Raw genomic sequence first — 23,258 nt, forward strand, 5'->3', positions numbered from 1 at the left:
TAAATTTAACTCGTTTATTATGGCATCTAACTGAGGAATGAATAAATTCTTCATGCTCGATCCTGAAGGCATCAGGAACGAGCCCTCCTTTTCAGTTAGTTAATCTAAGGACATCACACGTTTCATCGATTTATGATCAGCGTGGCTTTTCTTGCAAAACGTACTGGAGGGATTTTCGATTGGTGGTCTGCACGAAGTAATTCATCTTGTCTGCAGTTTATAGGTGTAACGATATTGTTACGGTTTGCTTCTGTACTAAACGTTGCTAAAAGTTTAGAGCTACGGGAGGCGGTCGAGTTCCCGTTGCTACCGGTTTCGTCAGTGATTGACATGCAGTCAATGATTAATTTTTTTGTTTGACAATTTTACTAGCTCTCCCTGATTCTCTGCCTGTTTTGTGATATGATAAAGTTTACATGGATTTACCTAAAGCTATCGATATGAGGTAGTACGAGGCGTTGCCCCAGGCTGCAAGGGGGCAATGTTGAACAGTTTTCTAGCTCAATCCAGATGCCGTTGTCTGCAGTCGCTGTATTGGCCCATCGTGGTGTGAGTATTGAGCATTATCTTTCGTTTTTCTGAATGTATATAATTGACGGATGAGACTGCGCGCATCGTGCACCGCACTGGTTTGGATTGAAGTTGAGACGGGAGACTTCTTGAATGGCTCGTCTTTAAGCTATGTAAATCTTTAGACTGGAATGGTACCTAGCTTCTCATTGTACGGGTCGGTGTCACCATTTCTTAAACTGCTTGGCTTGCCCACAAAAATGGATTCTGGATTTTTTCCTACGACGGATTTTTGAAGATGGCTATTGGAGACGTCAGTGCAAGGCTGGACCATCCACACGTCGATCAATACGTACATCTACTGTAAATTTAACAAAACAATCCGCTAAGACAGAATAAGGACACGAGGAAGTTGCCGAAGATAAAAGTGGTCATAATTTGGCAAATTATTACTGTGTGGCTGAATGCAAATTTTAAATGGCTAATTCGTTATTAAATATATTTCTCTAAGGGAATTCGATTTTGGTACTGCTGTGCCCTGTAAATCTATACATCGGCGCTATATACAGTTATGTTTCCGCCTAGCAAAGCCGGACATCATTGATTCAAACTCGGTTGTATTAAAAGGAATTCTTTGTAAAACAACAAATACTGTAAAATAACTGTATGGCGATATTACATATAGTAGTACATAAGGTTTGTTTATGTTTAGGAAAATAAAATTGTATTGTACGAACTCAAAAGTTTCAAATTTGAAACTTTAAGTGCCCGCTTAGAAAGACCGACAATGGTACTGCAGCACATGGCTCTGCATGAGGAATACCCGAGAGATATGGCGTCGTATTTTGTACAGATACACATAGCCCCTGGGAAATAAAAAGCCAACATTCCGCATACGATTCGATAAAAGCCATGTACTACAAAAAGGGTAACTATGCATCGGTTTGTTGTGTCTGACCTTTTTCCATTCTTCATTAGTTATAGCTCCCGTATAGTGAAAGTCAGGGTCCGAATTGGCGGCGGCTGATAGAAAGCTTGCGTCTGTTTAGCACTGAACAACAATATAGGTGTATGGCGTGCTTTAAAAGCGAAAGTTTGATTTCATCGAGTTTTTCCAGTTCTATCGATCAAAGATGTTCGCAAACAATTTAACTTCCGTAGGTAACAATCGGCATCACCTTCATATCACATAAGCCCAGGACCATGCGCAAGGAGGACCTGAAGATACGTCAATAATTAGGCCATTTAAAACTAAAACCCAGCAGAGCTTCATGTGAATCTATGGTAGACGGATCAAAACTCTTTATCAATTTAACTTGGCAGCAAATAACTATTAAATATCGTTTTTCTTAGCAGTAATTACAGCTTCGTTGAAACATTGATTTCTTTGCACAAGAAAATGTAAGCCTTCAAATTGAAGTTATATGCGCTAGAGCTAGGACAACGATATAGAAGTGATGAATAAATACTTCAATGAATACGTTTCTAGCTAGCAAGAGCTGTCATTGTCGTGACAAGAGCCGATTTCTGGAAATCATTTACCGCTAAGCAAACAAATTAACGGCTGTGATTCGTTTATTAGGTCCACATAAGGTTTTTCTGTGGAATGCAAAACCGGGTTTCGAATAGCTCAGGTACTAACCCATACGCGAATAGAAGAAAACAATAATAACGTATACATCGTTATTCTAAAAGGTTCGCGACGAAATGAATGAAGTGTGTACAACTACCGTGACTATATGATTCTTGTATAACTTTTCATGGCCCAAAACTACGATGACTTCGGCTCATGTGGCATATGTACGCAAATACGCATTCCTACCAAGCTGATCTGTATCTTGAAGCAACTTTATTCTTTAATTTTTTTGTTACAGGATTGTTATCGGCACCATTTAGTTTCGTACGTGCCCATTATGCAATGGCCCATATAGCCTTCAGATTGATCACTTTAACTCAACTTTTATGAAACAAACTTACCCCTAGGTTGCTTTTGGAAATGTAACTTTGGGACAGGCGAACCTGTTGTGAAAGAATAAGGCGATTATTCTGCTTCTTAATTTTTCAACAAAAATTATATCAAATTCAAAAGAGTTATTTGTTCCGTATAGAATTATTTTGTGTATAGAATTAATTCTACACAGAATCAGAAATTGATTAGAGAAAGAACTATTAACTTGGATTTCACCAAATTTCTGATGTGTATGCCTCTAAAATATTCTGAAAATTTAACAATATCCAGCCTGTAAGTCTATATCTTTTTGCTAGAGAAAAAATAGAGTCTTTGTTTTTTTCCTTTTTTTTTTTTTATATAAACCGTACCATTTAGAGAAGATGGTGGATCCATATGAACCAAAATGTACTAAAGACGAATTCGCCAAGAATTTTTTACCTTGCGGCCTATTAACGGTTAAAAATAAATCGTTAGGTTTCAAAAAATAATTCATGAAAGACACCTACGTTGTTGGCCTACCTAGCTTCTCCTGGTGGGGCTATATCATCGAGATGTAAAGCTTTGTAATTGATCCTATTAAGCAGCTCTATTCTATTGGAGCAAATAAACCCATATTTTCGAAAACGGAGACACTAATGTTATTTTGTGAGACTAATGGACGATCTATGGCTTCTGTTTGCAATGGGGTGGCAAGCTGCCCGCAATAGAGTCTCCATTTTCGACGATGAACAGCTCTCCTGCAAGGATAATGTTTCGTAATGGCCCAGCAGCCCTGGCTAATTATCAGCCTGTGCTACTGAAAAAAAAAGAAAATTATTTCCTGTGAATACGTTTCTGTTCATCGACACGAAACCTGTGTTTTGAAGCCCTCTTACGATATTTGGCGTCATAAATAACTCCTTGTACGCCCTGTACAAAGTCAAGCCTTCAACGACCCAAGAACTGCCACGTCTAAGGGTTGTAGTAGTTTATTCGGGCAGCGTGAAGGAAGTACGACGATGTACACGCCATTCTCCAAGGACAACCTGGTCACACTTAGGCAGGGTTGGGTGAATCTCGTGGTTATCTAGGATTAGCGGGCATAACTTCTCTAAGAAACAGCAAATGGTCGCCAGTGAATGCCTAAAGCAAATTGCCAAGCGCTCTCTTTGCAATCCATCTGGACAAGCAAGAAACCTTAGATTCATAACCCTAGTTCATCCATCGGCACATATTCCTTAAAGCGACGAAGTTCTGTTTCGACTTGCGATAATAAAGGCCAACATCGTAACCAGTATCTCGCATTACTGTTATGACACTAGGGTAGCTACTTCTTTCAGGCATAGTACCTTTAATGGGTTGTTTACCTTATGAATAGACGTATTTTTTTTCTTAACTTGAAAAAGTAAAATTGCTTGACTTTATCAGTTTCCTGAAGTTTTTGAGCAAAACCTTAACTGCTTCCTTATTTAAACTCGCGGCACATGCTAAGGGCTTCTTTAAGATGCCTCGCACAAAAGCTGATCCGGGCGTGCTAGAAAGAGCCATCATGGTGATCTGTATTCAAAGTTCTTCCGATTTCTCTGTATAATAAATAATCGTCAACATTTTGTTATTTAAAGCTAAAATGATGCTGGCCCATGTTGCTTTCAAAGTGGTCATATAGTATAACCCATTATAATGACCTTTATGAGGCGTAACTTGCTTTCAGTCTGGCATTGAAATTAAAGTTTGGGGGACGCGAAGCTGCTATGGAAAAAAATGAGATCGCTCTTTTGCTTCTTTACCACTCAAGGAGCGTTCAATGAAGTACAACAAAATTCTATACAGCCTCATCTTGTGAAGCTTGGTCAAAAAGAATCAGTAACGCAGATTGTGCTAAATTCCTGATCGGTGTTCATCTGAAAAAATCGAAAACTTTAATAGTACTTGAATTTAAAATCAACTTGCTTTGGCTATAAGCATACGGAGCCCTACTACCCTTACGTATAGTGTTAGGCTTCAAGCGGAACTGTTTTCGACTGGTCCTAGTGATTTTTCGAATGCGCTCGTCTCAGATAGGTAATATTAAATGACAATGATGTAAAAAGATATAACGATTGCTGAAAACACCGCGTGGTCCTTGTGATTTGAGAGAAATTAGCCATTATTCAATCCCCTCACGTGGGATGCATTCCTACCAATACTATAAGCTACTCGTATGATTACCGAAAATCGGCAGTGTTCGGAGTCACAGGTAAGAATGCAAATAAGGAAAAAGGCGATGCCGGCACAGCACAGGACCTTTATGACTAACAAACAACAGTGCAGACCCTGGAATTAGATTGAAGAGGGAATTGCATGCGAGTATACCTACCATGTTACTAATTAGTCATAAAAAAACCTCACGTACATGTAATATACCGTAAAAGTCAGACAGATGCCTCGTGAGCTCAATGGAGCCGGACGATTGGATAGGCGTTAGTTGCTTCTCCACTCTCTCAATGGTGCAGCAGCGGGTCATGTTCGAATTTTCTCTGAGTTAAAAATTCAAAAACTAACCGCAGAAATGATCATTAACTTGCTCTCAGGGTGAAAGGTGTATACCTGTTGCAAGTAAATCGATTTTTCGGCCAATGCTCGTGTTCTCAGTGTGAAGTCGAATGAAAAAGACGTAATGTCACTATACTTCTAAGAACACGTACGCTGTATTGGAGAGGTTGATCGGTATCTTGTGCGCTCGTCAATGTCTAACGTCTAATCGAAGGCCCTATGTCTTGCAGCAAAATAGTGCGCCTATTTATGCCAAACGGTTATGATTTTCGTATAACCCAGACCTGAGTCTGTTCGATGACTATGTATAAAGCGTTATTAAGCAAAAGTCCATCCAGTCTACACTCTGAACTGCCAGCCTGCTTGGGTAGAAGACGTTCGCCTATTGCACAGGAATAAACTCAAATTAGCCCTTAAGCGGTTTCGTCGAAAATTCTAGCTGCAATTGCAATAAGCCGAAGCTATATTGAATAGACAGTTCATTCACGACACTTTTCGTTCAAATTCTGGGTTGAAATAAGCATCGTTCGTCGGCTACTGCTCGTGCCAGAAGGAAGTCAATCTTTTGTAAAATAAAACAATCACTCGCCAACAAGTCATTTTCGCCCCTTTTGATTTTGATCTCCTAATCATTTTATATTGTTTAACTTTGGACGTTTGGTCTATTCGCAGTTCAACATACGTTCTATGCAACAAGCACTTCAACGAGCTAGCGCCAACGAATAGCGTTTGATTCACGGCTTAGTAGTGGGCTCTAAATTTAACAGTGGTTACATTGAATGTTTATGGCTGCCAGGAATGACTCTTTTGGGACATGTAAAAGATTTCGCTCGGACATCACTGGAAAACTCTAATGCAGACGCGTCATTTTGCCGATTTAGATGGCAAAGCTTATACTGCTATAACGGGTACCGCTGGCAAGTACTGATAATAACTGACTGATAGTCTGACAGTCACCTACGAGACACCGTAGACACCGATTGATATTGTACAGCTCCAGCAGCCAATCGTTATCTCATCGCTCCTGTGCGAGGCTTTTCTAATTCGTTTAAGTACTGTCACAAAGAACAACGGTTTGTATGGGTTGTCTTTGTTCGATGCTGCCTCAACCGCGCTATTTAGTCGCAGAGAATAGATTCAAGTTGTGATGTAACGACTCGCAGAGCTTCTCGTCCTTTCTTGTTTTGTCAAAATAAAAGCGTCGACCGCGCGTAAATTTGAAACGTTAACTTATTTCTACGGAAATTAGTAATTCACTCTGTATTCAATAGTAACTTATTGAATAAGACGTTTCTAATCACCCTCGTATGAGACAATAGTGAGCTGAAGTTCATTCAGACGTTTCAATTCATCAAAAACGGCTAAAAGATAAACAATTTTCTACGGGATTGCCTGGTGATTTCTATGTTTAAAGTATTTGTCTCGTAGTTTTCAATCGTAATGTTGGCATAATATACGTTCACTTGAGAGACGTTCAGCAAGGGAGAAAATTAGTTTTAGGGAGAAATATACAGACTGCAAAGCTTTAGATACTATATAGCTTAAGGAAAATCTAATATCTTGCTTAAACTGATAGTTTCCTTCCGTTGACTTGTTTCACTATCTTTATTAAGGATCAAAGTTGAGTTTTTAGAGCTGGTGTTTATGGTGAAACAGAAACGTTAAATACAACTTATCTTTTGCACGGTATAACTCAGCCGAATCGTTTGAAAATTCGAATTCAATCAAAGTCCTATCTTCTAAAGCCAAAAGACTGAAGGATATATAATGTACTTTTCATTTAAGATTTGATCCAAATACACAGAAAGCTTTGCTCAAACGTACTACTAGAATTGGGTGTGGCCTAGTTCAGGCCCTAATCGGCGGCAAATTCGCGAAGTAGAAATACTTACCTTAGCGATTTTTTTAGATGGAGTAGCATGCACAGAGTGAATAAGCTTTCCGCTACAGCAGAAGCGAAAACAAGTTCATGGCAAAAAAAAAATACGCAAATAATGGTTTGACGTGTCTGCTATTTCTAATGGCGGGGTCACAGTGCTCACTACCTCCGTCACACGAATCGTCTCGCTTTGTCATAGCTTCCCATGTTATTACTGGCCCTTGTTATTAAACTGATGTTAAAAATAAGAAATGCACTCAAAGTTAAGATTCAAGGCGTATTTGGTCACAGCCAAACTAGCAACGGATCTGTTGCTTCGTTGTATTTAACAGATGTAACAGAAAATATGCTTGATAGAAAGTCCCTGCCATTCTCGCTACGAAAAAAAAGAACAGCGTATGTGTACAGCTACTGTATATGTACTCTATCAATGAAGTGAAGCCGTCTCTTAGCACTGAGAACGCCGATGGAGCTAGAGGGAATGTTTTAGACAGTTTCGTCTTATAGTTAGGCAAATCGCAAAATCCGAAGCAATTTTTAAAGCCAATCATTATAAGGTACTGAGATTTTGAAAACTATTCGGTAATCGATGAACGGTTAAACTGGCTTAGGATTACGGTGCAGGCAGCTTTGAAAAAAAGCAACAAGTGCGCTTCCCAAGCTAACTCCACTGACCGACTTTTGATCATCTTTAGGCGCTCTTAGAGCGAACAATTACGTACGACGATGAATATACTTTCAAAATGCTTTCAGCCTCAAAGAGCGATTATTTAAAAGTCAACTAAGAGAATTCTTCAAATGCAGAAAACGTACCGCATGAGGTAGGTTCCACACACCCTTCTCACTGCCGTCATCGTCGAGAGCTAAATACACGCCGATTTTTTTCATGGAAAGGGGATGAAATCCATTTCAGTCGATAGATGCAAAAGCAAATTTTGTGACCGCTTCGCTATCTAAAATGTACCACAATTGACCATGAGTGTTTCAAAATTTAAGATCGATATTTTTTGGTAGCAGCGTAGCTCAGTAAACACGTTTTCCCAGTGGGACGACAAAACTATTATATTCCCTCTTCCACGAAAAATCTAAGTGTGTGTGTATACAACTGATAGATATATATATATAATATATATAATATATATATATATATATTTGAAGTTAATGCGAATGCGCGATAACCACTGCTTCGATTGAGGAGCTGAGAATAGACAAGGACCCAAAGGACGTTATACTTCCAATCTCAGTATACTAATGAAAATTGGTTGAGCAAAAACATACGATAGTCGTAGTAGGTCTAAGAAAAGAACACGTTCATTTCTTATATGAGTTTACGATTATTTTTTTCTTATCGATGTTGATAGAAAAAAAAAACAGGTACGTAAAGTAAGGCCTTGCTCGTCTAGTGAGTATTGGTCGAACACTCAACTAAGCTACTAATAAATGGTCCATCGGCTGATGTCGACTGCCGGCGGCCGTTCACTTGCTACTACCTGAAGTGTACGGCGTTTTATCAATGCATTTGGAAATCTTCTAATTATCTTGGCGACAGGTAAATCTCTCAAGATACTCGGTAAAGAAACCGAACACGCAACACATATTGATTTTCATGTAGGAGAAATACACGACAATCGCTGCGTGCATAAAGCAGTATCGTTTGACTCTATTGGAGAATTTCGCTCCTTTATGCTTAGTGATAAATCATAATACTTAGTAATATACAACTTCTATGATGATTGTATTCGATAGGTAAAAAAAAAAGTAGGTAAAACCAAAACATCGAAACGGTGACCTGTGTTTTATAGTTCGAGTCCATTTTTCAGAAACAATGCACTTGTTAGCAAGAGATCACATATCAAGAAAAAAACATTTTCATAGGACCTTTCAAAAACTGAAACGAGACCCTTATCGGCGGAGATCTGAGCCAAAATCGGTAAGGCCCATACCGAGTGACGTCCTGTGCCGGTCCTGGAAGGCCCTCCTTTTTAACTCTATTGTCACCGGGTCGATAGTATGGATTGCTTTGAAAGAGTATGGTGTTATATAGAGACCTGAATATCCTATTCAGTCTGTATCCTCTTCTTGTTTTTCCGTTAGACCGAAAGGCACAGAGGAAGGTGTAGGGAACAGTAGCAAAGATGATACACAATAATAACGTAATCTTTTCACCGCATACTGGCTAGAGCTACCATTCGGAGACCCTGTGTGCCGCTGTTTCTCTTGGTTCTAAAAATGATGCCTACATATATGTAGATAGTATCAAATCACGTATGTGCTTAGTGCGTAAAATATTATATTAGGTGTAAATATTGCTTCTAAGCAGTGAAAGACCACCACATGCGGGGTCATATAGAATAATAGATTCAGTAAGTAACAGATAAAATAGAATATAAATATTCCGGGCCGCGGATTGTTTTGTATTGCAATGTACGCACGGTTAGAATCGCTAGCCAAAGACACGTGTTAGTCCAACCATTGCAATGACATTCTTCGTGTTCGTAGGAACCTGAATAAGATAGAAATACTAAGCAATGCTCTAGAGTAATCTTTCGTAAATGGTTGACATTAAGAAACGATTGGAAGGTTCGTCCAGAAAGAAGCGTTCTGTACTCATGATATCGGTGAAGTATTTATCACCGCCAACGGGGTAACCTATAGACAGAGAACGTGCAACTCCTTTCCCTCTCTCTAGATAAGCTTGTTATTATCCAACCCTGAGAGCTTTGATACCAATGTATTATAAAAGGGTGCACATGCTAGAAAAAAGCCAATACGAGCTATTATTGAACGTCACTTTTGAAGACAAACCATGTCGCCGAAAATGGCCCTTAAAACGAGGCTTAGTAGCTAGTATAAAAGGAGCTGCACCGAAAAAGAGCGTCTGTGCCACTCGAGCTCTAAGATTAAAATTCAAAGCGCTAGAATATTAATATAATTGACTAACAACTACAGTATACGATGGTATAAATTGATCCACCAAAGCATGCGATCATGATGATTTGCGTTTGCAGGTAATCACGATTTCTCCTCATGAAGATCACAAATCCTATCGTAGCTAATGCCCTAACTATAACCGATGAAGTCCAACAGAAATGAGCTATTAGGGGCAAGGTTTTTTTTCGGGTACACACGATAGTTTAGACAAGATTTAGCTAGCTTGGAAGCCCTGCGCGCCTTGTCCTGTTGCGCACAGCATTAAGATTGCAGTTGTTCGGTCAGCAACAGAACAGAAGTATATCCAGGAAACCACCTCTCCTTTACCTCGTAGGGTCATTGGATTTTTCTTTTATATTGACAGGATGCTGGAATAATTAAGCAAACATATAAAACGTTCGAAAAGCTTGATGACATACATAATCGTTATGCTTTGAAGTTGTAGACTTGAAAAGTAGACAAGCGCAGTCTAGAAATCGAAAGCAAGATCCTTTCCCGCTATACACCTAAGACTACCAGTCTTAGGTGTACGACCGTACCTAAGTTTGTTATATTGTCGTTGCAATGTAAAAAGTAAAGCTACCTTATTACGATAAATCATGTATGTATATAAAAACGTTTACATTTGAAGATATTCTCTCGCTATTGAAAATCACGACCTATAACAAGTAAGAGTATTCAGTTTCTGGGAATTTTGTGAAAGAACTATGATCTTTTGAATTACACTGTCAAATATTGCGCGCTTATGGAGGCGCTGTACAAACTCTTATTAGGTACAGTTAAGTGTGCCTATCTCCTTTCAGTTCTCTAAAACCTGAAACACTGAATTGGCCTAGCCCAACAGATATCGCTGTTTATGTACCTGAATTGCTTGTTAAGATCAGAAATGTATCTGCTGCAAAATTTACGCATGGTCACATCTGTGGGTGGATGCTATTTAAGTGGCAGGACATTATCTTAAACTAGATATATAGCAAATAGCTCATAACGTACTTGATCGTTGACTACAGGTATTATCTACTACAGCTTCACGAGCCCTGCTTGGTAAGTTACAACTGAAATGTGCTTTCAACTATCGGAAAAGTAAAGGAATAGACTAGTAACAACGAAGATTTTTGGTTAAAGTTTGACGAGTTCTCTTCCGCGACTTCACACAACAAAAATCATGGTACGGGAAAAAAAAATGCGGGAGGTACATTTGGAGGTTTTTTATCCACCCATATCCACCAAACTAGCACCACAGATTAAAATTCTCGCTAATAGCGTTAAATCAAGCTAAAGCTGCCTGCCGAATGTTTTTAAATTCTCGTACCCAAAACTTGTATAGCAGCGAACTGAACAAGTTGGAGTTCATAAATAACATGGTACATAAAAATAAATAACAATTGAGCTTTCCGTTTTAGTAATAAAGTTTCTTATTTATAAACTCGCTTCCTAATAATGAGATGATAACTTCATCTAAGAGTGCTTAGGTAAAATTTTCACTTAAGTCTTGGCCATGGAAAGGAATGCGTCTTGGTTTTTAAAAGTAAGAAAAATGCTAAGAGCTGTTCATTATGTTTAGAGCGAAAGTTTTTTGGTACAGCCTTCACTCCGCTTCGATAATATCCGAACAAATTTACTATTAATAACATAAATGTTTGCGACATTAGATTCAAGTCGCGACCTTCAAGGGCTAGCATACGTTCTTTCCATGAAAAAATGGTTTTTAAGTTCATAGCACTAACATAAAAAGCGAACAATCACTGTATAAAGTTACCGTAAGCCAAGGCGGCCCAGGTGTTCGAAAACAGTTTATTCATTATTACAAAGTCACAGGAAATTTTACTGCGCTGTTCATAAAAACAAATGAAGTGGTAGTCCTTGAATTAACGAGACGTATCTGTTTAAAGAGCCTAAAGATGTCGCGTATTGCAACCAGAAAAACGTGCGAATTTTTTTGCCCCACCAGAGTAGCTTATCCTTTTTTATATTACTCTATCGAGGATAAAATGCTATTTATATTGATCTATCTATGTTACTTTGTAATTCTTTAGTGCTCAGACAGGAGTAGGTAGACGTGTTGATATCACTCCGCGCACTTTTCACTCTTATATATTGATGATCTGTGTATGAACATGCGTGTATGCGTCGTTATATACACGGTGAATTACTTTTCGATAATACTCTACATATGTACAACGATGCCCAAGTGTCTGGCAAATTAACTGAGCAATAAGGTACTAGTTTCAATCACGGAGGATGCCTACTAATGTGTTAATAGAAGCTAAAAAATTCTGTATCAGTGCTCAACCTATTATTGGCTCTACGCGTAATTTGCAACGCTTCTGATGGTAGTTCACAAGCACCAAACAACCTTTATGTAGCTTGAAATCAAACAAATGAGCGTGTTTGTCTTTGATTTTAGGGTCATTCCGAACTGACAGGTTCGTATACTTGCTTTTTTCTTTCCTTCCTTTTTCTAAAGGGAAAACCAGCAGCTTTGCTTATGTTCATGCGTGAAAGCAGCTGTCTATCAGCCTCGCAATCCGCGTTTAGAGCGTGACCCGTTCTTATACACAAGGCACTTCCCTGCTTTATTGTCCGCGGATCAAATCATTACATATATTACGTAATTTTACTAGAGTAACAACGAATTGTTATGTAATTAATTCACGCATGATCTGGGTGATAGACGATACTCTGTAACACGTAAAGCTAGTGAGATCGGAAAATCTAGGTCAGAGCAAATTGCATAGGTACGGTAAGGGAATTCAATTTAGTTACTCGTTAATCGCGGTTAGCTATTGAATCTCTTAATAAGGCATCTGTCTAGTGAGATAGCAGCAAAGTTGTTTTAGGTGCGTTCACGTCCTCAGCAGTCCAATACATTCTCACACAGACGCCACGCTGATACGCAATGCTATACTATCCCACACTGGTCATTGCGTCAGCTGTCACGTGGAAAATTTTCAGCGACTTTATTACATTGCACAACACTATTGAAGTATGTACCTGTAAAAACAAATTGCTAAACCATTGTACTTATGTTCAAAATAGTGTATATTATTTCATAACTGTATGACTGTTGTTGAAAACAAGAAAAACGATCCGACTGCCTGAAATTTTGATGCCTATGATAGTAGACGGCCTGTCAATAACCGACTGAGATCATATCATAATATCAATAAATATATCGAACTGCGCAAAGGTCAAGGGGCTCTTTGGTGTGTGTGTGTGTGTATATATATAAAGTGTGCCTCATAAATCTGCCTAGAATTTCATGTGTCACTCGTGTCAGAAGGCCGTCGAGCGGTTTAACAACGGTTTGCTCTTAGTGAAAACTGAATAGCGAATGGATCATAGCGTCCCAAAGAACACAAACGACATTTTGGTGTTGTAGAAGTCGACCTGCTCATAGATAACGTGAGGCCAGTAAGATTATGAACAGGGCGATCAAGTCACAGCGCCACTTCAGTCAGGCCAAATAACCCGGCCCATCGAAGAGCAGTTTTTTGAGACAAGAGCTTTATTTCTATCCGCCTAAAATACAGTTGACCAAACAACTAGAGGTTCAGTATATATATTCGCTGATCACATGCTAGAGCATAAGGCACGTGACACTGACACTTCATGATCGTTAATAATGAAGTGGGTATGCCCAGAAACGAAGCGATTGCTTCTGGGGCTTCGGTGCATTTTCGAAAAAATATTTCTATGCGAAGTGTACACCAACAAAATTTAGATAATGACCTGCCAATTAAAATTTTTTTCCTTCTATACAACTCACTAGCTTACGGCAATTGCTGATCCACAACGATTTCTAATGGGGTGCATATAATTCTATTCCGTTTGCACATAGCCATATCATCCGCCTGCAATGATCTACGATTAACAAAAAACATAGGACCATTTAGATAGATAATGGAAAATTGGGTGTTTCTAGTCTATTTATTTAAAGGTGTTGGATGTTTGGACTTTGGTAGGTCATGGTAAATACGCATAATTTATAAGTCTAAAAATTAGCTCCGTGCAATAAATATATGTCGTTGTGTTAAGCATGGGTACATGTAGTACAGCTCCTGGAGGAGACAAGAGGAATTACTTTCTGTCAGACGAAGTAACTGAAGTTCAACCAGATGGACACCGCGTGAGGGTGCTGCGGGGTAATGTTCATTACAGCCGTTTAGTTCTTGTAAATCCGCAATGGCAAGTTGTATTCGTGGGTTCAATCAAGCAATCGTTTTTCGATCTCTAGTGCTGTATCCGAGCAGAACATTATGTTGATTTGAATCGTATTCATTTGCTATACAAAAGTTGCGATACAAACATCAAGCGCGATACCGTAGAAATTGTTTCCGTCATCAAACACCGCCAGTTGCATCTACTTATACGGCTAATATGTACTACCTGGCTGCAATATATTGCCACGAACCCAATGGGATACACCCTGACGTGCAGTTCGGATTGAAGAGGGAGGTTCGATCGAAGAGCTGGCATGTCAAACCTTCGTTTCCGTATATCTTGCCTGATAACGAAGTTTTATATCCGAATATATGGTCTTCTTACAGTTAACAGTACAATGAGTAAAATGACATTCAAATAAAAAAAAAATCCAAACGGCAATATCGTGCGTAGCCAGCCCTTCAGATGCCCGACTCAATGCACGTCCTCTCGCGCGGGCACTCGTGTCGACCCCCACTTACATCTCCATTCGAATGACCTTGTTTGTCCTTGTGAAGGCTGGCGTTCGCTGCTCTCAAAGGGGGGCTCCTGTTATCTAGAGAGCAAAGACAGGTTTGCTCCAGTTCTTCTTTCGTTGTTGAACCGCCCTGCATTGGTTGCCGACGCTCATCTAAAAATGGGTTTTCATATAAATCACAAAGGTAAACGCTTTTCGAATACGACACAGCACTGAACAAGTGTCCAAAAAGATATGTTTATTTCTCAGCATCTATTTAGAAATGCTCAGCGTTCGTACTGTGTAGATTTACAAACCGGAAAGACAACCTGAGAATAAATTATTCCACATATATTGTCTAATGGCCCCATATATCTTTTTACTTTCCGTTCGATTGTCAGCATTGTGCAAATTCGTATCAGAAGCGTGCTTATGGTTTCTTTTTGGGAAAGCTACATCGAACGGCTTTGAGCGGCTCGATATAATTGATTTGAAAATCTCCTGCTAAATATATATAGTGGGCTCTAGATTTTTGGCCATAAAAGGTAAATCAGGTTACCGCGACATAGGCAGAAGAAACACGATTCTATGTCGCAGGGTGATGTATCTATAGTCAATAACACAATATGTCTCTAGTGATGACCTAAAGCTGACAGAATTTATAGCCTAACGTTATATGAATCTCTTAGAATTTGCATTACAACTAGTTTATCTGTTAGTATGGTGTTTCTCGCTTTAATTTCACCTGTCGTTCTATACCATTTTCCAAAAATAAACTTACTGATGCTGTCTCCAACGTTAAACCTTAAACTTGGCCTTGCAATAAAATACGGCAAGTAAGCGAAGGCGATCAGGCACTGGAGAAAACTAGAAATATCTAGAGGGACAATACCGGTACATTGAGACTCATACAAGCTCCCCGTTATGTTCCATGGGAAAAATGTCTCTCGTATCCAGCAATTTGTTTTTGAGAATCAGGCGTTTCTTCGCAAAAGGAACTGAAACCAGAATTGTGGAAAGATTACGCTAGTTCTGGGTAAAAGGAACTTACTGTATGTGCGCCGGGCCCCGCAGACGACAAAATGGGTCTTTTACTATTATGCGCTTCCATTGAATGATGCCTTGGCAGACACTGAGAAACTGAGGCGATAATATAAAAGAAGTCGACGTGACAAAGACATACACGGTTTTAGACAAACAGCAAACCTACTACCTGTGTTTTTTACGTCAGCTAAAGTAAAGCAATCAGACATATGTTTGCGTACTCAAAAATTTCATATTTTTCTCACAACGCTGTAAGATTGATTTAAATCAATACCGAAAGTGGAAGTATCTGTGTATCTACATACATTTAGTCCTGACGACATGCGGCAAGATGGAATCTCTTTTAGAGTAGTTAGCCGATGACTGGCACGTCCTCGGCCTTCGAGTTAGAAATGACATTTTGCCCTTCAGACTTTGTGGAAGCAGGCGAATGACCTCTGACTGCACTTCGTTATTCAAAAAACAGTACAGCAACGCAACAAGCGATCCCTAAAAACGCGTAAGTCATACAAACATACAACAGAATTGACATGCGCTGCTAGTTGGGTGTACCTTCCATAGAAGTAATTATAGCTTTTTTTGTACAACGGTTAATCTACTTAACGCTAGAGGAATAAAGTGAAGACATATGGTGGTTTAATTGTCATTTTTTTTTAGAAGTACTTCAACTTTTCCGGCGCTAAATTGCCTGCAGTAAGTACGCGACACTTTATTAAAATTACTCAAAAAGTAGGAAGCGCATATGTAAAAAATAACTTGTACGTCTGGTTTTTGATTTGGTCATACGATGTTTCAGTGATAATAATGCAACATCTTTATCTGAAGTCGATTCGATAAAATGACCTAATTGACAAACGCTTTTGCGGAAAACGGTATAGCTAGCCTAAACACTTTCCAAATTGCCAAATATTCTTTGGCAAACAAACTTTAGCGGAAAGCTTTCGAGGATTAGCTAAAATTTTTTTAATATCCAACCTTTTTACTCTTTGCTCGCTTATTGTTTATTCTTCATTCATTTAAATCCCCGAAAAAGGTTGGATTTTTTTCTGGAAAATACGTCATGCTTTGGCTACATATACATATACTACATATGCTATACTAAAATTTATATTTTTCCTCTTTGTCTTGAAACCAAGCACATCCGGGTTTTTCTTGGTTTCCAATATATCGTTCATTTTAGTGCTCTCCAAATTTAACAATTTTCCTTGAGTCTAAGTAGAAATTCTTCCCACACTTATTGAACACACGTTAGGAAAGACGCGGCGTTCAAAACACTATAATCGGTTCTTATGTACACCTAGAGAAAAAATTACACCAGAGGTCTAAATCCTCTGCATATCTCTAGAGGCTGGCCACAGAATCACTTTTCATTGTCATAAAAATGGTAGCATTCAAAAGTCCTTTTTAAAATGTGTTTTATTTGTTACGTAAGTATATCAACCTAGGCCCAAGACCAGCGAAAGTATGCCTCCCTCTGCAGGACCCGAACTTGTAGCTTATAGGCTCCGCCGAGACCTTTGGAGATGCTTTAACGGTTGGCTCTTGACAATTAGGACTCTTTATTTTGAAGCTAACTTCTAGAATATCGCGCAATGTTTACATTATTATTAGTGTACCTAAAAAAACATCTAAACTACGAGTGTTCTCTCTTTGCACATTCACTGTTAATCGAAGATGCGACAATTGTAATGTACAGCTTCGATTTTACGCAGAGTTAAGGACGGATTGGTAATGCTATTACCAACACAACTGGCGGTGGTATGGCCCTTTAACATGCTTTGGCATGTGCGATATACATAGCATTCCGTTTATGAAAATTCTCCACCCGTCGTAGTCAGTCTTATCCTGCCGCTTCTCGCTAGTATAGAACACAAAACTTCATCCGCGGTCCGAATGTCAGTTCACCGTCGCTTCTAGCATGACAGCAGGTTTTATATTGTGTCACCCTTTAATAAAGGAACGTTTTCCTAAGAAATGGCACCCAGTAAGTAGATAATAGTAGTATATTTTATCAACAATCATCATTATTTTTGATAAACGTACACAAGTTCTGCAAAGTAGATTGTAGTGACAGGGGCTAAAAGCAATGCATTTTCGTAACCACGTGCTACATTTGAAGCTGTCGTTCTGTCTAGAATAACTACACGATGCCTTTGAAGAAAAAGTTGTGTAATAAACATTTTTTTAAAGTACGACGCAACCTATGTCTCCAAGATACGAGCAGATTCGGTCATACTAGTCTAGTTCTATTGTAATATGCATCTATCTAATTATATATCTTGGTCGTATTATATTCTAGGACCTATGTTGCTCTAAATAGTAGATTCACCGGATCTACTTTATCTGTACATTCCTATTCTTACTTGTAGTTACCAAATTGTCGTTTATTATTTATTATGTTAGAAAATTATTCTGATTAACCTAAAAAAGGTATGTAATAATTAACATACCTTATAAAGATGTAGGGAATTCTTAAGAAAATGTATACATTTTTAGTTACTTAAAATTAGTTACTTAACTTTTAATTAATTAAACAAGTTCATAAAAGCCATAAGACGAACCATTTTGAACATTGCTAACTGTCTTAACTGTCAATGAGGATAATTCAAACGTTTTAAAACGACAGACAGTCCTTAGAACGTGTCATTTGTGGCTGAATAATAATTGTAATAATCATAGTAAAATAGAAATTGTATAGACAGTGAAATTCATAGTTTAAAAAAAAGTCAGGATATCCCAGTGAGTGTACCCCAGGGATAAACGGGCAGGTGATTTAAGGACAACAAAGTAAATCTAATCCGACGTAGTATATTGTTACTTCCGAGCTTATATTTATTATACCTCCATAAAAACAATATGTAAGCTAGGCCGAGCTATTACGAAACAATGCTAGTAGGATAACTCAGAACTTGTTAATGATACCAACCACCAAGGGTATAACAGTGGTATTATTTACAAGAACAAATAAGAATCTAAAGAATGTTACGGAAGGATTTACTTAGCTCTCTAGCTGATATTGGGGAATTTCGAGAGCTAAACTTTGGGTTGCGATAAGTTATGCTCAGTTAGAATGAGCGACAGCGAAGTCAATTAGTATCATTTACTTCTAGGTCTTACGTTGTTGGATCTACCGCTACAAAGATCGGCCTGCATGACAGTTTCATGCAAGTTATGTGTATACTATAATTATATCAGGTGGATTTCTTTAGAAAATAATCGAAGAGCTCGGTACACTTCAATCATCATTGCCAAACACGTTTTCCATGCATTACATCAAGCATATTAACAAAATGGTTTGGTAAGGTACCGGTTAGCCCTATGACTGAGCAGACTTCACGCGTAATAGGAGCTTCTGGGTGTCTTGGAGCGTGGAACTTAACCTACCTAAGTTCCCTCTATCGAGTATGTACTTGCGTCGATATAACGTAGCGCAATATGCGTTAGCATAGAATAACTTTCTATTTTGTAGGCTTGAAATATGAAGCAAACAATCTCGTTGGAAAAAGGAAGCTCAGACCTACTAATTGAGCCAGCAGATTCAAGACGCTTAAATATGGAAATTTGCTACGAAATTTTGTCCTTCGTGTTCCTTTGTAATTTTGAACAAACGATAATAGAAACCACTCAATCAGAAAATAGTATATACGCCGACTCCGCAAAATTGTGTATACACTGCGCCGCCAGCTTTTTTTTTCCGTATCTATACGTAAGGTGTATATAAGAGCGATATTTTGAAAAGTGCATTACTCAAACTAACCTGGCAATCTAAAAAGCCGCTAGAACATCATAAGTGTAAAATAGTAAATTTAACAATGTGAACATTATGTGATGTATGAACGAAGCAGAAATACCGCTACGCACATTTGTAATGTGGATAACAACAGAACGCAACGCATAAGTTACTTAGCAAATTTCGTGCATGCAAACGCATAGCAGACGTTTTTCTTGCACTTGCATAAAAAAAAAAAAACAAAAAATAGCCAACGAGTTAGTTTTCGTTCTCGTTTCAATCATTCCGTTTCTAAAAAACGTTTGGACTCATTAGTCGGCCTGGGGGTGCCGGCAGTGGCAGACGGCGTAGTTCTGCTAGCAGATACGCGTTCAGCAGACGTAATGGTTTTCGGTGACGTAACGACTTCGGTGACGTCATTGTTGGCACTGCCACCGCCGCAGGCAATTAAATTCCGACTTTGCGAGAGTTCGAAACTTCGGAGACCCTTTTTTCGACTTTTGCGCACCACCAATTTTTCGAGATTCTCCATCTGTCATCACAAAAGTTTCGAAAAATCTATTGATATCTTTGACAGAGTTTTTCTCAGACAGTCCTCAATGCGATCAGCTATTAATGGCAAGCATTTGAACCTATTCTAGTTGCTCCACATTTCAAATTATTTTAGAACGATTTTTATAGCTCAGTTAATCAAAAAGCACGTTTGATAGATAAGACGTTAACGTAGCGATTTAATCATTGACGCTATACAATACAAGACGTTACGCTCTTACTTTGGTGATTACTATGTTATTTCATTAAGCATTAGGATAGTTTGGTTCTCGATCTATCGGTCGTATTTTGACTTATAAACATAAAACACTCACAAGTGCTCAAAATGAACGCTAGAATTTAATTAATTTTTCCTTTAGGGTTAGTAACGTGCGTCATAGCCTTTGTAAAAATAGTGGTCTGCAATTTCAAACGACGAAGTCAGTCCACCGTTACGTATCGCTGTGGACAAATCAATTATACACGTATGATTACGAGGCTAGGAAAATGTCGCTGTAAGGTGATTTTTGTTAAAGTTTTTTAGTAAAAAAAAAGTTTACATTCATCATGGTTGTTTTACTAGTTATTTTTTTTTTTGTTTTTTTCTTTTCTTTTCTTCCTTTCTTTTTTTTTTCTCTATAATATGGCATGCAGCGAACGTTCTGTGAAAGAGTCTTAGCGCGAAATTACTGCGCTGTGATGCGATTTCTGTAAATAATATTAAAGGTCTGTAGGCAATCCCATACATGAACATAAATTATGCAATAGCACGTGTCTCGCCTCACTGGCTCAAACAACATACAATTCAAAGTACTATTGAAAAACCATCTTCTGATCACTACTTTACAGGTAGGCGGCCATATTTTTGTCACTGTAATAACGTATGTTCACCGAAACACGAAGTGTTGCAGCGTAAATTTAAATGAAAAGAGCTAATTATCATACCTGTGATATTAAATATGACAGCTCTTCGAGATCTGAATCCAGGCACCTATTTTGACAACCTTCAGAGTATCCACCATAAACGGTATTCGACTGGGCTTGCCGAGATTTCGAAAGGCTGTACTGCTGCTTCGACGCCTGATGACTTCGAGCAGCGGATGACGTCCTCGCTTGCTTTTCACCTTCGGCGGCAGTCCAGTTTTGTGTGTTTAGTGACTTTTTAACAGACTCTCTAAACTGTTTGTTCCGTTTTTCTCGCGTTTGAGCCCTGTTATCGATAACTTTGACGGACGTTATTGTGAGATCTTGTGAATGTTTCCGACTGCTCGTTGCCGCAGCCAATACTTTCAGAACCTGGTCCTCTACAGCAACCACGACGTTCTGATTAGCGGCTTCTGCTTGACCTAAGTTTGGTGTCTCCTTACATGATTTTTTAGAAGCCATTTTTTCAGGAGCTGTCTTTTCCGGATTTTTTCCTTCGATAACTGTTTTTTCCAGAGGAACCAAGTCTGTACACTCTTGGGGTGGCGCATCATCTTGAATTCTTGGAAGTGGATTAGATACAGATTTTTGCGTTTGGCGAGACATCGTTGTTCTTGGGAAAAGATGACTTGTGGTATACGGGACGGTTATGTCACTAAGCGTATATGAACGCCCAGTGCACGTTGTTTCCTGAAAGCCTTAGATATAACCCCCCTACACTGAGATCCTATATTAGGCTCGGCTGCCTAACATGTGTCATATGGTTAGCGAGATGACTCTGGGAGAGTAACTATGACATTAGGCACGATATCTATATCGAAATCTACTTGTTGTGCACATACATGCCCACATGTCTACTGTCCACCTAAAGATAGCCAGAAGTCCATTTTAAATAGGCAAGAACTGAACTTCTATACTCGTCATAATCTAGAATCATCGTTGTTTACAACTAAATGTGACCAGTTATGTCGTCTAACCAGGCCGCAAACTAAGAGTTTAAGGTACCATTGAACGACGCTTTATTGATTTATTCATACGTAAATCATGGTCCTTTGTTATCTTCCGATGCGTGACACTGAAGCGTTCCTAGTGCTACACCTGCGCGATTAAAAACGAATGCGCTACTCCAACCACTGACTGCATTTATTTAGAATGCTTTAGGTAGATGCTAATAAATCGTTTTCTCAGTCATCTAATATACGTGCTGTCTATACTAAGCTAACGTGATAGGCCATTATAGAGGTAGCTTTTTACAAAGATCTATAGAGGTGTTACGTTTAATCACGTTTATCGTATTCTATTGTGGTTATATCCAAGGCCATCTTTCCCGTGTGTAATGCGTTGCTCAAGGTTTTCCTCTGTTGGGGGTACGGCTAACCATGTTCTATTCAATTAAATGAATAGTTTAGCTGCACCCAACCGGACAGACCGAGCACATCAGTGGCCTTCCCTTGTATGAAACAAAACAAATGTTTACTTTTCCTATTTTACCGGTCCAGTTTTTTTCAAAGGTACGATATCTCTTCGCCCTCGTTAACATTACTGACAAAATCAACATAATTCTGATGTTAGAGATAATAATAAACTTGCCTAAGGTTGCAAGCTTTACGAGTCCCACACAACCTACTTGAGAGGAGTCGCTCGTTAATCCAGCTCGCTGCGAAATTGCAACGATGAACATTGTAAGCAAAAGGTTTGTTTCGCGTAGATATGGCTATACTTTTATTAGTAGCCATACAAAGTTGTCTCTCTGTTAGTAATAAAAGTGTTTATATTTCTTACGTACTGCATTGCTCTTTTAGCTAAAAGTACTTTTGGATAAGTATTTCTATTTATCTATTCTATGGTCAATATGGGGGATCAGTTAGTCCTTAAATAAAAAAAAAAACATCGTAATGTGTGGGAATTTACGTGAGTTGTATATATATCGGCGCAGTTATCGCTGGGTCATTTTCAGCAAGGGGTATGCCGTTTCATAAATCTGTTGGAAAAAACTAGATAAGCCAGGCGAGATATTCGGATCAAAAAGAAAGAAACGTACAATACTTGGCGTCGAAGCTGACACTTTGTAATATAGGCCTGCCCTGTGCGGGTTTCGGCGGAGGAATGAAATGGACCCAGTTTTGCCAAGTGCCCTTTCGTGGATATCCCGTGGTTCATATCTGGGGCAGAACCAATATATAAAAATGAAAAGCCGAATCTATGCCGCGGGTTCGGTGAAAAAAAAAACGTGAGTATGCAACTGGAAGAAATTGGCTTACAGTCATGAAAAAAATTGGGGTTTGCAGGTGGAGTAGATGCGTTTTCAATTTTAGACACACCCGTACCTAAGGCTGATGTTACGTGACCACTTGAGAAAAATAACTTTATTAGAATGACGTCTCTAGGAGCAAAACATTTTTTATAATAGATTGAAGCAGATAGAGAAAAATTCAGCCAAAATTCTGAGGGTTACAGTTAGTACCAAAGCAAGCAAGCATGCATTCTATTTTGAGATGGCGATCAGTTCTTAAGATTGTTGTTTAGAAGTATGGGTTTGTTTCTGCTACTCTTCGCAGAAACAGGAATAATTACCATCTTGTAAATT

General features: G+C 38.7%; 2 protein-coding genes and 1 long non-coding RNA gene across 9 annotated transcripts in view; all 3 read right to left on the reverse strand.

Moving 5' to 3' along the window:
- Nucleotides 1–7,789, reverse strand: LOC111251987 (uncharacterized). 2 transcript variants are annotated; one of them, XR_002674062.2, is made up of 3 exons: nt 7,665–7,789; nt 1,469–1,728; nt 1–871 (listed from the first exon to the last, which is right to left on the reverse strand). It is a non-coding gene; the product is annotated as an uncharacterized LOC111251987 (long non-coding RNA). The 2 variants fall into 2 exon arrangements; XR_002674063.2 differs by lacking the exon at nt 7,665–7,789 and adding an exon at nt 6,865–6,999.
- A 3,743-nt stretch (nt 7,790–11,532) lies between these two features.
- LOC111251477 (secretin receptor-like) overlaps nt 11,533–23,258 on the reverse strand; it is a 112,434-nt gene continuing 100,708 nt past the window's right edge. For 2 of the 6 annotated variants that reach the window (XM_086990642.1, XM_086990638.1), the window contains 2 exons: nt 15,792–15,975; nt 11,533–14,616 (listed from right to left, as the gene is read on the reverse strand). In XM_086990642.1, the coding sequence (XP_086846768.1) occupies nt 14,408–14,616; nt 15,792–15,975 (393 nt within the window). In that variant the 3' untranslated portion in view covers nt 11,533–14,407. Of the gene's footprint in view, nt 14,617–15,223; nt 15,441–15,493; nt 15,583–15,791; nt 15,976–16,144; nt 19,749–23,258 lie in introns of those variants that run through there. The other 4 variants (XM_086990639.1, XM_086990640.1, XR_015328793.1 and 1 more) reach the window with 4 other exon arrangements.
- Nucleotides 19,777–22,830, reverse strand: LOC147755222 (uncharacterized). Its single transcript, XM_086990654.1, has 2 exons — nt 20,693–22,830; nt 19,777–20,209 (listed from the first exon to the last, which is right to left on the reverse strand). Exons 1-2 carry the CDS (start codon nt 21,275–21,277, stop codon nt 20,189–20,191), a joined length of 606 nt encoding a protein of 201 aa, XP_086846780.1. The 5' UTR covers nt 21,278–22,830; the 3' UTR covers nt 19,777–20,188.

This window comes from Varroa destructor, unplaced genomic scaffold, assembly GCF_002443255.2.
Source record: "Varroa destructor unplaced genomic scaffold, Vdes_3.0 BEIS01000005.1, whole genome shotgun sequence".
Taxonomy (NCBI): Eukaryota; Metazoa; Arthropoda; class Arachnida; order Mesostigmata; family Varroidae; genus Varroa; species Varroa destructor.